This window comes from Neomonachus schauinslandi, chromosome 2, assembly GCF_002201575.2.
Source record: "Neomonachus schauinslandi chromosome 2, ASM220157v2, whole genome shotgun sequence".
Taxonomy (NCBI): Eukaryota; Metazoa; Chordata; class Mammalia; order Carnivora; family Phocidae; genus Neomonachus; species Neomonachus schauinslandi.
This window is the reverse complement of record NC_058404.1, coordinates 62,329,672-62,345,851: the sequence shown is the minus strand read 5'-3', so window position 1 is coordinate 62,345,851 and position 16,180 is coordinate 62,329,672. Positions and strand designations below refer to the sequence as shown.

The 16,180-nt window shown below is 34.1% G+C and overlaps 1 protein-coding gene across 1 annotated transcript in view; it reads left to right on the top strand.

Moving 5' to 3' along the window:
- TLL1 (tolloid like 1) overlaps positions 1-16,180 on the top strand; it is a 208,160-nt gene that overhangs the window by 81,884 nt on the left and 110,096 nt on the right. The window contains exons 2-5 of the mRNA XM_021698858.1: positions 3,962-4,069; positions 6,208-6,288; positions 8,002-8,154; positions 8,679-8,796. Coding sequence (XP_021554533.1) covers positions 3,962-4,069; positions 6,208-6,288; positions 8,002-8,154; positions 8,679-8,796 — 460 coding nt within the window. The remainder of the gene's footprint in view (positions 1-3,961; positions 4,070-6,207; positions 6,289-8,001; positions 8,155-8,678; positions 8,797-16,180) is intronic.

The following is a 16,180-nucleotide window of genomic DNA, read 5'->3' as shown; positions in this document are numbered from 1 at the left end:
CTGACAGCGAGAGTTTAAAGATGAGCAAGCAACACATGCTTCCTGTGATCAGTATTTTCAAAATTAGATTGAGCAATCAGACTGTTGAAAACATGGTGTGAAATCTTGTGTGCTAGTCTATTACTGACAGAAGCACAGGCAGGACGGGAAGCAGATGTGACACCAGATTAGCTGGGAAGAGGGGGTTTCTGGAAGGGCTTTCTATAGGTAATGCCTGAGGAGGCTCTATCAACTTGTTTATTAAAGTACACCATCAAGTAGTAGCCAGCTATCAGATACGTTAGCATTAATTCACGTAAATGTATTCCTTTTTGTGAGGGTATTTAGTTTGCAAGCATTTTCTCCTGAGTGGACTGAAAGGCTTTGCATTTGGCGAAAACAGTGGCTCTTTACTTTGTGTGATCGTTTCTGACAGCCTGTGGTGGACCTCTTCCCTGCAAAACATATTGTGACTGGGTGTATAAACTCATACATATTTTTTGCGTATAGCTTTTAGGAAATCACAAACTTGAAGCCTCCTTAAAGCTGGTCGCTGGATCCCAGCTTCAAAACAGAAAAGCTAAAGATCATTGGGGAATCTTGAAAGGGTGGAAGAAATATCATTTAAAGTTATAGTGTAGGGAATCACGATTTTGGCTTGTTCATTCTTGTCATACATTCTTCTGTAAAATGTGTTTACCTACTACAATAAAAGCTATTTGTCTTTCTTGGTCTTCGATTTAAAAAAAAAAATGTAGTACAATGAATGCAAATAGCCTTCAGAAGAAAAACAATACCTGTGGTTTTCCATGTAGTTTAAAAATTGTTCTTCTTGACATTTTATTTTGGCCTGTTGGTTAGCTCCAACCCCATTTTTGACCATAGGAATCCAAGCAGAATTCCAAACAGATAGTAAATATTCTAATTGCACTTGAGCATTTCCTTAATATTATCATCTATAACCACTTTCCTGTATTGCTTTCAGTTCTGATATCCCAACCTCAAATCACTGCATTAAATGGGGCTAATGAGTAATAATTCATACTTTTTAAAACTATTTCTAATTTTTGTGTTTTTTTTGGGGATGCAAAACAAATAGAAAATACCATAAAGAAAAAAAAAACCTCCAAAGTGGATTTGAGAATTACAAATATCTTGGATCCTAAATAATAAATATGTGTTAGATTATAATGCAAATTCTAAATCCATGTAATATAGAGTGTTGTGGTCCAGCTTGCTATACCAATGCATAAGTAAAGTATTTCAGCTTGCAGAAATAGTACACTTATAGTGAAGTGAAAGATGAATGAAGGAAACCCTCAAATGTGTGCAATATGAAGAAAGAAATTGTGCATTTTAAACCGTCTGATCAGTTGTAATTTTAAGATGGCTATTTTTTCTTTTTTTTTTCTGTTGATAGCATAAAAATTTAAAGATATACATGACCTGCAGTATATCAAGTCTGCACACAAATGAATTGACTTTGTCATTCATTATGGCTTGTTCTTAAAGAAATATTTAGTTTTCTCCTGAAGCAATTCATGGTGTGTTGAGAACCGACACAACTATTCTGAAGCTTTTAGTTCAGAAAAGATAACCGTAAATAATAAGAAAAATGGGTGTGTGTATTTCAGAACAGTTTGTCTCCTTTTAAGAATCATCTGGCCTTGTGCCTTTTCTTCTCCCCATAAGTAATGTTTTTGCTTCTGTGAAGTGTTATATCCTTGGACTGCTGTTCTGTTTTTGATATAATCCATCCATCAAAACATGAATCTTATTGCATGTGAAAAATCGTTACGAGAAAATAAAAATCTAAAACACATTTGGGTTTTATTTTACTCATACTACTTTTATTATATAAATGGAGTATGGACAAACTGCATTTTGTTTGGTTGAGTGCCTCAGCTTTCAAGTTAACCAGCTGGTTCAGAGAGGAGCAAAAATTTATTCTTGCAAAAAAAAATAACGCTAATAAAGATGATGACAATGTCAATTATTTGCAGTAATGGCAGTTTGTTAAAAATGTGGAATGTGAGGCCTCTCTCCAGACCGACTATATCAGAGCCTGCATTTTAACCTGATCCGCTGTGATCCCTATTCGAGTTCATGTTAGAGTAACACTGTTTTCCTGTCTCTAGTTGCCCCCAGCACTAAGAAAGGAAGAGCCAGCCTCAGAGTCACTGCCAGTCAATGCCCTCAACTGTTTGCATAGTAAACACACGATGGAAGATTTAAATAACTCACAAACTTGAATTTACCTTAAAGTGTAAAATCTTGGGGAAAAGAAGTGCAAAATGTATTTTTATGAAAACCAACAAGCCTTTATATAAAGTGCAAATTTTTTTTACTAAGGGCAGGCCATCTATTTCTTGAGATGTCTGTCTTTAGGGGCAGTGGAGCATCAGCGGTTTCTGCTAGAGGTGTATGAAGCTGATTAGAATCTGGCTTCAATTTCAGGCATCAAGACCAGCCTCTTACCCAGTGCTGTAAACTGTTCTACAGACCTTTCATTACTTTGTCTCTAGGACAGTAAAAAATAGTAAGCATCTCTCTGGTTCTACAGACTGCCATTCCATTGACAGTAGGGCGGAAGAGAGGAGTTGATGAGAGAATTCTAATTTTAATGAATATTTTTCCGTATGGTGAACTGATAACCTACCTTGAACTTGATAATTTCTATCTCTTTCCTTTCTAGATTTACACATAAATATAACCTTCTTATCTCATGTCATTTTGTATGAGGGAACTAAACAGGGTAAATAATTTTACATAATAAACTTTTGACCAAAACCTAAAGTATAGCTTTCAGGATTGAAATCTGAATTTCATAAATTAATTTTATTAACTACTTTTAAGCTAAAATTCCTAAATATTAAGGTTTAAATCTACTAAAAGACAGTGATTTGAAAAGCATGGATTTCGTCATTTCCTAAAATTTCAATGTATTTTCCTCTTCTCTTGGTTTTGCAAAAGAAAAATTTGAAGAAAAATTTGAAAAAGAAAATTTGTAAACCTGTATCATGAAACAGCTATACCAGAATCCCCAAAGCATTTGTCAGTGTTTTACCATCTCATGATTAATTTATTCTCTCTCTTAAATTTGCTGTGTTTCCTAAAGTTACTGTATTTTGATATTCGGCAGCACTAAGAGATTGATTAGTCTAGTTTTGGACTCAAATAAAAAGGAAGGAAATTTTTTTGTTAATGTTAATATGTATTTCTGATGTTAAAAGAAAATTCACATACTGGTTTTAAAGAAATTATCTCATTTCTTCCCACAATGGTTTATAGAGCTTTGTTTTATTAGGTAGCATAAAAGACTGGATGTAAAAGAGTCAGAGGGTTTTCAGGATTTGGGGCAATGATTTTGAAGCTCCTGAAAATATGGACAGTGTTTTATTTATCATTAAAGATCAAAGGCGTAGCACCTGGTCATTGACTAAATAAATGTTGACTTAAATATTATTTTTGGTATTTATTTATACATTTTACAGAAACTCAGAGGCAATGCCATCTTTAGAGAAAGTGTATAAAAATGTGATGAGTAAGTTGCTAGAACAGTACAATATTTAGCTGCTACTATGTCTCCTTCTACCTGGCAGTGAAGACCTGCTGCTGGTCACAGGCATCCACTGTAAATTCAAGCACACTTAGCAGATTTTCATTTACTTGCAAAATAGCCATGATTGCTAAATTCACTTTCCCTAGATTCCCCCATAAATCAGTGACCATTTCATTCAAAGAAATGACTTACCTCTTCCGTCAAACATCAAAGTAAGAAAATGTAGGTCATACCCTTTTACAAGTGGTTCATATTATAGTATAACAGGTCCAATATTATATTCAGTTATAATTACTTTCTGTAATATCTGTCTATATGGACTGCATTTCCATATTTTTAGCAATATTTTTCTAATTAGCTTTGTTTGCATTGACTTTGCTCTTTAATATTTTACATTTTAATTGAACTTTTCTTTTTTAGCTGTGTTTTGGGGTGATATTGCCTTAGATGATGAAGACTTAAGTATCTTTCAAATTGATAGGACAATTGACCTTACACAGAACCCCTTTGGACTTGGACATACCACAGGTATGGTTGATTATTTGATTGAATTTGTGTTCATTTTGGAGAAAAGATACTCTTGAAATGCTCTAAGTATTCTTTAGGTCACTTTTAATGTCCTGCTGATCAACTTTAATTGCCTAAACATTAATGAGCCTATTTGGAAATTTAGATTTTGTTCATAGTTTTTAATTCTATTAATTAATTTCTTTGACAAACATTTTGTTTGGTACCAAGGTACCAAGTACTTAAACCAGGTACCAAGCCTGGTTTAAGTGTTTTGCAGATAGTAACTCTTTGAATGTGCATAATAATCCCATGAGGAGTAGCTACTAATATGACTTACAAGTGAGGAGATCAAATTAATTGTATTTCTTATTTTCTTATTTCAAACTGTGTAGTCTTTCCTATAAGTATTTACTTAGTTTGTATATTTTCAGTTTGTTTTTAGAATATGTGTGAAATAACCACTTATTTTATCAATTTCCTTTTTTTCTATGTTAATGAACTACCTACACAGAATTTTTTGTAATTTCAATTTCTATATAAATTTTTAAAAATTGCTAAATTTTCAAAGGTATTATTGCCTTTAGTGGTCTTGAAACATTGTTTTTTGAAAATTCTATAATTACTCTTATCCTTATAATTACCTTAATATTAACTAAGACATTTCTTTTTTCTCATAATTAACCTTCTTCTAAATCTATTTATATGTGCTTCAGGCCTAATATAAAGTATAATTGTTACATAATTGTGATTTCAAACATATAAATGCCATTCTTTCTTATAGCTACTTAGGAATGAATACACTTAAATATTACCTCATCTTTCTAAAATGTTCAATGAAAAAATTTCAAAAATTTTTCTCAAGTAGCACAGCAAAAATGTGACCATGTAATGAAAACAATCAGGCACGTTATTAGTCAGTGAACAAGCACTCTAACTTACTTGCCTTATAAGGACTTAATTGATCTTTTGCTCTAGAAGGCTTATATGGTAATGGTTTTTGTGATTGTTTTGGGGTTTTATTAGCTTTACTCTAGGTAGATAAGTTTTGGTATTAATTTCAAAGGGGAAAAAAGATATTGGAAAGAAATAGATCAAGGTGCAAGCACAGTTTGTTGTCTTTATGGATTTCTAGCCCTTTCATTGTCTTCGCCCAAAGAGACTCATGAATCATACTCTCATGATGTGAATGTATCTGTACTTGTTCAGATATCATTAGTGGTTATATTGGTTGTTTGCTCAGTGATGCCTTCTTGTTATTTGTCCATTGAAAATTCAAAAAGAATGGAAAATAGGAGATAAAATTGGGAGAGCATTATATTCAAGTCCTGGAATGAGAATCACAGGACTTGGTTTTTCCTCAGATGCTCTGGTTTCTGACTTATGAGAGGAAATCTGCCTTTTCTATTTTTTTTCCAGTTGGTAAAACTGCAAAAGGATATATTTCCTCATCCTGACCTCCTTTTCTACCTTTTGAGCTCTAAAATTCTTTACATCTATTTTTATAAATTTTGCCAATTACATAGCATAACAGAATGTATTTTGCTGCTGAACATCCTTTTGGATTGTTGTGATGTTTTTGTAATTATGTGTTACTGGTTTTTATAAATTATTAAAACTCATTTTCAAATTATATTTGAATATATTCTAAAATATGATATGCTTTTAAAAATATTTCAAAATTGATCACAGCTTTGGAGCAAGACTTGTACTATATATTTGCTCTTCTAATGTTTTTATTTCCATTTGCTGATTTGGCTTCTGAAAATATTCTGTTTACATTGGAGAAATAGCTGGAATGCAATCAACAGGGCAGAACAACTTGCTGTCATCCTATATAACACGATGTGATGTCAAAGTCACAGTGAAGAAAAATGTTCCAAATTATCGATAGATGACTCAGTTGCCATGATGTCCAAATAAAGTCACTTAAATTGCTCTGTGGATCACCCCACCCACTTGTTTTTAGTTACCAAAATTGTGTTTGTAGAATGTTTACACTTTTCTAAGATTTAAGGATATTCATGACTCTAACGTTCTTAGACCACATAAAAAAAAAGATGTCCAAAGAGAAATCAATGTAGCCTGTTGGTATGGTTTATTTAGAAAAACTTTAAAATGCAATGAGTTTAGCTTAACTATTTTCTTTTATTCTTAAGGTGGATTTGGAGACCATGGTATGTCAAAGAAACGAGGGGCCCTCTACCAGCTTATAGACAGGATAAGAAGAATTGGCTCTGGTATATCAATGTTTAAAGTTGCAGACACTTGACTTAATGTACAGTAAATATTATACTAATAGCAGTTCAGTTTGCCATTAATATGTGAAGTATGTAAAGGGTATATGCTGAGAAAGTCCTTTATTCATTTTTGTTAGCTGATGTTTAATGTCAGTTTTTTAGAACTTATTTTGGGACAATTGAAATGTTTCTTTAACTTATTTTCAGCTTCTCCTTAGTATAAAATGCATTAGTATAAAATGCATTATTGTTGATATTTATTTCCGGTGCAGTGTGTATCACACTAAGGTGTTTTTATCAAGCATGGAACTACATCAGTTTTAATCAAATCAAAAAATGTCATGACTGTTTTGAAATAAAACCCACTTAAAGTAAATTGACAAACTGATTTGTTAGATTAAAAAATTAATTGAAAATGTTTTGACCCTTCCAGAAATATACATAGAAAAACAGCTTTCTGGTTTCATAATTAGTTAATACTTATAGTATTGAATTTGTTAAACACTATTTATAGATTATGGAGTTTTTAAAAAAGTTTTCTGTTCAAAGTGTGTCCTAACATTTTTTAAATTGATGAATTATTAATTAAGTAATTGACAGTACTCACTTTCAAGGAATAATTTTCCCAAGCAAAGATGCCTTGCCTCAGGGTATTAAAAGATAAACCTGTTAGGGACATGGGAATGGGGGCATGCATTCAATGTTTGTTGTTTCTGAAGTATATTCCAGGAGTGGGATATTTGGATCAACAGTTATAGATGAATAAAAATGAATAATAAAACATGAGAGACTATGGACTCTGAGAAACAAACTGAGGGTTCTAGAGGGGAGGGGGGTGGGGGGATGGGTTAGTCTGGTGATGGGTATTAGAGAGGGCACGTATTGAATGGAGCACTGGGTGTTATATGCAAACAATGAATCATGGAACACTACATCAAAAACTAATGATGTAATGTATGGTGATTAACATAACATAATAAAATAAAAAAAAAGAATGAACGATAATGCAAATTTAGGAAAAACAAAAAACAGTAATAAAAATATTTTGAAAGGCCACCAAGAAAATTAATGACTACAGACATGAAAGCTGCTCTAGGAATAGGCTGCATTTTATGTTGGCCTGTTCACGTTGTGTATTGATCTCTAAATCGTGCTAAATCACCTGGATATGAATCCAGAGGAAATGTGAATGGAGATATACCAGCGTCCCAGGAGGCTGAGACCATATCTGCCTTAACATTATTTCATTTATCCTCTCTGTAATTTTCATAATTTTAGGATGTACTATGGAATATCTTGCTTTAAAAGAATGAAGGATTTCGCAAGAGTTAAGAAGAGTTTTGAATATCTTGTGACTTTTTAAACAATGTCTATTTATCATCTACTGGTGAATTGGCAGAGATCTAGTAAATTAAAACACATAAAACAATTTTTTTGTGGCCTGCCAGACTGTCTGACATCTATCCACTGTAGGCTGTATGGGAATTCATTAAAATTTGCTCATTAAGAAATGGTATTTTGACATCAAGTACTTAAATATGTTAATACTTTTTCAGGTATGTAATATAAATGACATTTTTCTTTAATGCATTTTGACTTCAGGCATATTTACACAAATATGTAAATAAGACATTTTAACTTGAGTCTTTTAAGAGGAAATGATTCCCTGACCAAGGACTTCTGTTTCACAGAGTGTTTTAAATGTCACTGCAGGCCTGGAGCAAAACAGCACAGTTAAAGGAAAAGTACCTCTAAAATTCTCAGGGCAAAATGAGAAAAATCGAGTTCCCAGAGCTGCTACATCAAGAACCGAAAGAATATGGCCTGGAGGTGTTATTCCTTATGTTATAGGAGGCAACTTCACTGGTAAGATATTCCCAGAGTGTTTATTTTTATCAAGAAATATTATATAGATTAAGTGTGTATTTTTCCAGGGTATTAATATATAGAATATAGTGTTAAGTCAAACATGAGAAATACTTCACTTACCTTGGTTGTTGGTTTAGAATGTCTTTGAAATTGAAAAATATCTTTAGTCTTGAGCTCTAAGAGACTAAAGTACTGTTCTGGTTTTTAAACTGAGTTTCAAATGTGCCCATCAATCCAGGAAGCTGATTTCTCTTCAACTGACAGGAAGAACATATGTCCCGTTGATAGAGCCTTGTACACACACACATATTTGTAGAGATAGTGAACTTGAACCTTCTGATTATAAGGTGAGCGACCATTCTTAAGAGTGATCACTTGTGGTGCTCTAGGCTAGTATTTGTTGGTTGACGAGAGTGATGTCATCCGAACTGCCTAGTCAGACTCAGGATGGAGGAGCCAGCATGTAGCACTGCTCCCTAAGGCAGACACTTGGTTTTATTAACATCCTGCCATTTTTCTAGGCAGTCAGCGAGCCATGTTCAAGCAGGCCATGAGGCACTGGGAAAAGCACACATGTGTGACTTTTATTGAAAGAAGTGATGAAGAGAGTTACATTGTATTCACGTATAGACCTTGTGGGTAAGTAGAACCAGGGAATGACTTAAGTAAGTGTAGAAGAGGAAAAAGAAAATCCAGAGGTAGGATTCATTTCTTAATATTTGCTTAGCATTTTGCCCATGAGAAAGTGTGAATTTTACATAAGAAAATATATTTTGAATAAATATAGTCTTTGATCATAGACCTTTGTACATCTACCTCAAGTGTATTTCGCCACCACGTCAACTACTTCTCCTCGTGTTGCAACTATAATAATGGTATCGCCACCGTCAATAATATCGTCTGGTGATTCTCTTGAGCTCCCTCTAAAATCTATGCAGTAAGATTCCATTGATATTCACTGTATCTTTTGATTTCTACCTCCATCCCATGTCATTGCCTCAATCCATTCATGTCTTTGTCATGTCACACCTGACCTATTCCAAATGCTTGACTGTCTTCCCTCATCAATTTACTACGACTAGAATTATCTTCAAAGAATACCAGTCAGAGCAAGACACCACCCTTTTTTGTTGATTCTTCAGTGCTTCCTCGTAGAGTGCTGCTTTCTAGATTGGCTTCTTACGGGATGATAACAAATATTCTCCAAAACAACTGTTCTGGAGCACTGGGTGTTATACACAAACAATGAATCATGGAACACTACATCAGAAACTAATGATGTAATTGTATGGTGATTAACATAACCCAATAATAAAAAAATGTAAAAAACAAACAACAACAACAGAAAACAAAACAACTGTTTCGAAAGTTGTGAAATGCTATGTTAAATTTCAGTAGATATTTCTGCAGCAATGTGCTAATGAACATTATGAATATTCAACCCATCAAAGAGAATGTAGAATACAGTGTTTTTTAAACTTACTTAAAAAACGGAACATCCATGTCACTCTTTTAAGAGTGAAGAACATACATCAGTATCCCGGAACACATTTTGGGAAATGTTAGCCTGAGAATAAAGTCCAAATTCCTTGATATAACATTTAAAGAATGCCATGAACTTACCACAACTTCCATGTGCAGCCTCTTCTGCCACCACATCCCATAATCTAGCCAAGTTACAGTAATAGCAGTTCTCCAAGCAACACTGTATAGTTAAAGCCTTTTTACTGTGAAAGGTCTCAGACTTCTCTCTCCTCTATCTCTAGTTAGTTGGAAATTACATTTAAATATTTGATTAAACTCAGATAGAACTTTGCTTGCTCGGGAAGAATACTCGGTAGGGTTTGCTATCTCCTTGACATCGCATCCCCTCAGGAGGCACATGTGCTGGGACCTAGCACTTCAGCGATGCTGCTGTTGATCAGTGGATTCCAGGGGTGACGGCCCAGTCCCTCCATTGTAAAAGTTCCCATCATTGCAAAATAGTGATTTGCTAATGTTGTTCTTTCCTTTTAGTCCTTCTACATTTATTAGCTGGACTCCTCTACAAAGAGGAATTTTCTCTAATCAGCTCAAACTATTTGAATACCCTCTAGTATAGTTTATATAGGGAAGTAAAAATAAATGCTTCATTCATTTGGAGGAAAGAGTTCTTGCCCCAATCACATATATTTTTGGGGGAGAAAATATATATGTCACTGGGTATTGGGGGAGGATGTGTCATCTGGCTTTGTTCTATCACATATTCCTAGAAGATTTAACCTCACTTAAAAAGTAATGGATTTTACTTTTGACCCTATCTGAGTGACATTAAGAAAAAGTATACATTATTACCTTTCTTTTTTTTTTTTAAGATTTTATTTATTTATTTGGCAGATAGAGACATAGCAAGAGAGGGAACACAAGCAGGGGGAGTGGGAGAGGGAGAAGCAGGCTTCCCGCCAAGCAGGGAGCCTGATGCGGGGCTCGATCCCAGGACCCTGGGATCATGACCTGAGCCGAAGGCAGATGCTTAACGACTGAGCCACCCAGGCGCCCCTACATTATTACCTTTCTATATAGTTTTGGATAATGCCATAATTTTTTAGTTTTGACTTATTCAAGTAATGTTTTCTTCCAAATTACTAAATTTTATCTTCACAAGTTTTGGTTACATTTGAAATGCCTCCTAGTTCTTAATATCTATTTAATATTTAAAAGGTCCAACTCTTCCTTCCTTCTGGCTATCTAATAGGAATGGATATAGCTCAGCTTACATATTTCTAAATACATAATGTATTCAGATCAATATATCTTTCCTTTATCTTTACCACCCTTCAATTTTCTGAAGCAAATACAAACAAAACACTGGCATTCATTATCTTATCAATAAATTTCTGTTTGTAGCAAACTGGTATTTATACTCATTTTCTTTCATTAATTTGGCTTTTTTCAGTTTTTCATTTTACTTGTTTTATCCTGCTAAACTATTTTTCCCCATTCTCTATTCTTTCTTCATGTGTTTGCTTGTGTTTTTCTGCTTCCTTGAAATGCCTTTGCTTCCATTTTCATCAGTGGAAATCGTTTACATATTTCTTCCTCGCCCATTTCTGAGCTGCCCTCAGTGCGACTTTGCTCCACCTTCAGCTGTACTAGTTACATTGCTACCATTGGCGCACAGGTCTGCCTTCATCTGGGATGACAGGTTGCTTATCTCTTCATTCCTCGGGGCACCCAGCGCGCTGCTTTATAGATAGGTGATCAAGAAAATATTGACAATTTACACATCAGCTAAAGCACATCGTATATAATTCTAAAAGGAAAGAATGGAAGAATTTAGAGGTATTGAAGAGCATGTACGTTAACGACGACTTTAATGATTTTAGAGAAATGGAAACTGAAGTTGTGACTTGCCCTTAAATCCTTAAATCTGTAGTTGCACTCCTGAAATCAAACTTTTGAGTATTTATATATACATGTAATTGTGACTGTTATGGTAGTAGTGTTGCATTTGGTGATTTGTTTTGTATTCAGTTTCCTTATACTGTATTTTCAATGATAGGAAGGATGATACATTTTATAGGAATTGGTCATTGGCTTGCTAATCATTCTAACCGTTTTGTGACTTCTAAATTTCATTTGGAATTAGCATTATTGGCCATAATTTCATGAAACAGTTATTTTATCATTATGGTGATTTTTTTCTATGATAATGCTGCATTTATATCTCATAAAATTTAATCAAAATTATTAAAAAGTTTGGCATCTGGTGTTACACAAAACACTGAGGGCTACTGCAGTGAGATCTATCTCAAGTCAAATGCGTAATGCTCCTATTGGATTTTGGTATTGTGTCCTTTCCCTCTGTTGGCAAAAAGTTTGAACTTAACTATAAATATTTTTTCAACGAATAATTATTGTCATCAGTGACATTTATTTCACAAGATGATTATTATCAGCAAAATGTAAGATCACTTTATAAAAATTTGTTTCATTTATTTCTTTGTAAGTCAGAAATTTATATAGCTGAATTTATTACCTTTGTCTACTATGCAACTTTATATTGCTGAATATTCTCTTTTTTAAAGTGTAACTTTATTTTTTTTTTTACACTGTTACATTAGTTTCAGGTGTACAATTATAGTGATTAAACAATTCTATACATCACCTGGTGCTCATCATGACCAGTGGCCTCCTTAATCCCCATCACCTGCTTAGCCCAATCCTTACCCTCTTTCCCTCTGGTAACCATCAGTGTGTTTACTATAGTTAAGAGTCTGTTGCTTGGTTTATCTCTCTCTTTCTCTTTATCCCTTTGCTCATTTATTTTACTTAAATTCCACATGTGAGTGAAATCATATAGTATTTGTCTTTCTCTGATTGACTTACTTCACTTAGCATGATACTTGCTAGCTCCATCCATGTCATTGCAAATAACAAGATTTCATTCCTTTTTATAGCTGAATAGTATTCCATTGTGTATATATACCACCTCTTGTTTATCCGTTCATCGGTCAATGGACACTTGGCTGCTTCCATATCTTGGCTATTGTATTGTAAATAATGCTTTTGTAAACACAGAGGTGCGTGTATCCCTTTGATTTAGTGATATTGTATTCTTTGGGTAAATAAGTAGTACAATTGCTACATTGGAGGGTAGTTCTATTTTTAACTTCTTGAGGAACCTCCATACTGTTTTCCAGAGTGGCTGTACCAGTTTGCATTCCCACCAAGAGTGCATGAGGATTACTTTTCTCCACATCCTCTCCAACACTTCTTGTTTCTTGTGTTGTTGATTTTAGCCATTCTGATGGGTGTGAGGTGATATCTCATTGTCGTTTTGATTTGCATTTTTCTGATGGTGAGTGATGATGAAATCTTTTCATGTGTCTGTTGGCTATATGAATGTCCTCTTTGGATAAATGTTCATGTCTTCTGCCCATTTTTTAATTGGATTCTTTGCTCTTTTTGGTGTTGAGTTTTATAAGTTCTTACATATTTTGGATAGTAGCCCTTTATCAGATATGTCATTTACAAATATCTTCTCCATTCAGTAAGTTGCCTTTTAGTTTTGTTGACTGTTTCCTTCGTTGGCAAATCCTTTTTATTTTGTTGTAGTCCCAATAGTTCATTTTTGCTTTTGTTTCCTTTGCCTTAGGAGATCTGTCTAGAAAAAAGTTGCTATAGCCAATGTCAAAGAGTTTACTACCTATGTTCTCCTCTAGGATTTTTGTGGTTTTAGGTCTCATATTTAGGTCTTTAATGCATGAATATCCTCTATCCCCTACTAGATAGTTTCTTGAACAATCTTACTTTTTTCCTATCTGCTAATTTTTAATGATTCCTTAAAAACAACTAACCAAACAAATAAACTTAGGGTTAACTTATTTAGCTATTTTCTAGATTTTGTGTTTTAAATTGTGTTTAAATTTGGTCAGTTTGGCTATTCAGATTATGGCAACAGTCACTTATTCATCCTTACCTATTGAATTTTCATTTTGTGCCACTTACTATACTAATTTTTGGGACTATAAAATTGAATGTGAGGTGTTTTTCTCTGCAAGAAGATTATAGTTAGGCAGAGGAGGTGTGCTAGCTAGGATTCTTGCTTGCAAACAATGGAGGCTAATTAATTTAAGCAGAAAAAAATGACTTGTTGGATTATTAGATAATTTGTAGAATCACACCAATGGAAAAAGTGGAGAGCCAGGTGGAGGGAGGTATCTCAGGAAGAGCATTTTTAATCCCTGGCCATAAGCATCTTCACCATTGCTTTGAATGGTCCCTGCTAACCACCAAAGTCTTAGCTCTCTCCTGCACTTATGAGATCTGTTCTTTCAACAAATATTTATTAATTTATTTATTTCAAAAATGATCTGTTTCCAGTTTTATTACAATATAAGTGACATAGAACACTGTATTCCTTTAAGGTGTATACTGTGATGAGTTGATATATGCATACTTTATGAAATGATTCCCACAATAAATTTAGTTAACAGGCATCACCCCACATAGTTGCAACACTTTTATTTTCTTGTGATGAGAACTTTTAGATCTGCTCTCTTAGCAATTTTCAAGTATATGATACAGTATTATTAACTTTAGTCACCATGCTGTACATTATATCCCCAGGACTTATTTATCTTATAGCTGGAAGTTTGTACATTTTGACCCCCTTTTCTCACTTGGCCCACCCTCCCACCTCCCACCCCAAGTGCTTGCAACTTCCAATCTGTTCTCTGTATCTGCGGAGCTGTACTATGGGCCTGACTATATTTTAGGGGCTAGAGATATCTGTATACAAAACGTGTAAGTTGTCTGCCCACAAATAGCTTACATTCTAGGATGGGGAGTCAGAAAAAAACATGAAAATCAATGAAATATAAAATGTATTAATAGACTCTAAGTTCTAGGACAAAAAGGAAAGCAATATAAATGGGATAGAAAGGCATTTGCACAAAAACTTGAAAAAGAAGATGAAATGAGCCATATGCTATGTGGGAGAACAGAGGTCCCGACAGAAGAAATAGCCAGGAAAAAGGCTTTAAGGCAAGAGCATGTCTGTATGCTGAAGGCACAGCCAGGACACTGCATGGCTCAGGAGGAGTGAGTTGCAGGGACAGTAGTAAGAGAAGGGACTGGATGGTAAGACATTTGTGTGTGAAGATCATGTGGGATCTTACAGTTATTTGTAAGTACTTCAGATTTTCCTCTGAGTAAAAGAGAAAGCTTGTATTAGTAAGCTGACATGATTCATTTAATACATGACCCTTCAATCCCAGTGGCTTCGAGTAACAAACATTCATTCCTTGTTTGTTTGTACTGCCTGTCCATCACTGGTTGGCTGTGTCTCTCTCCAGAGTTATCACTTTAGTATTCAGTCTGATGGAGGAACCTTTCTTTAGAACTTTGCATTTGTGGCAGATGAAACAGGGACAATATTTCCAAACATATTGACTATTAAAGATTCTCTCCAGAAATTATACAAAGAGTTCGTGCTCACATGACATTATCCAGAGCAAGTCACATGACCGAACTCAACATCAGTGGAGTAAGGAAGTATGATTATCTTCCAGTGAGGGGTAATGCATATTTTTGAACATTGACACAATGTGCCATAGAACCACTGGAGAATATTGGGTAGAGAAGAGTCATAATATGACTTTAAATTTTTAAATTATCTCAATGTTGAGAAAAGACTGCTGTGGAGAGGACATCTTTGTGGATGTCATGATAGATCATCCAACAGGCAAAATCTAAAGGTGCTTTGGTCCTCCAGTCTGAGGCAAAAGTAAGGAATAGCAGGTTTTAGGTTACCTGATTACTATTTATGGCATAGGGAGAGGTGTGGCCTCCTATAGATGGTGAAAGTTTTTCTTGAGAGGACAGATAGATCTTATAGTGGCCAAGTTTTAAAAGCAGCACACAAATTAGAAATAAAAAAAATCAAGAGCTATATACAAGAAAATAGCATCAACCTGAGTGATATTTGAAACTAAGATAATACCTAGACATGTTTAAACCACATTTTTATAAACCTCACATATTACCCTGTCATTCCATACCTAATTATATGTGTATGTATTTAGTTATTTTTTCATCTTAGCATCCAGAATTATTCTCTCCCTAGAACAAGAGGAATCAAACCACCACATTTTTCTTCTTTCACAGGATCATTATAAAAGTCAGTGGAAAATATATTTTTGTTTTCTCTTATGGAATCCATCTTATTTATTGGAAATTGCTATGCGTGAAATTATGCTTAAAAAGGTGTTTTAGATTAAATAAGTTGACCACATTGCTTGACTATCTCCCAGATTTTGATTTGCAAAGTATTTTCTTCTTTGAATATAACCAGCGAGAATGACTCAGTGTGTGTAATTTAGTTGCTATATGATCATCAGATATTTTAGTTTAACTACTGTTGCTCTATGGTAGCAAATGATTCGGTTTAAATCTCTCCAAAATTTGCAAATTTTGTGTTTTCCTACATCTAATAGTTTATTATTTGGGTATGCAATAAATATCTGTGTCTAGATTGAAG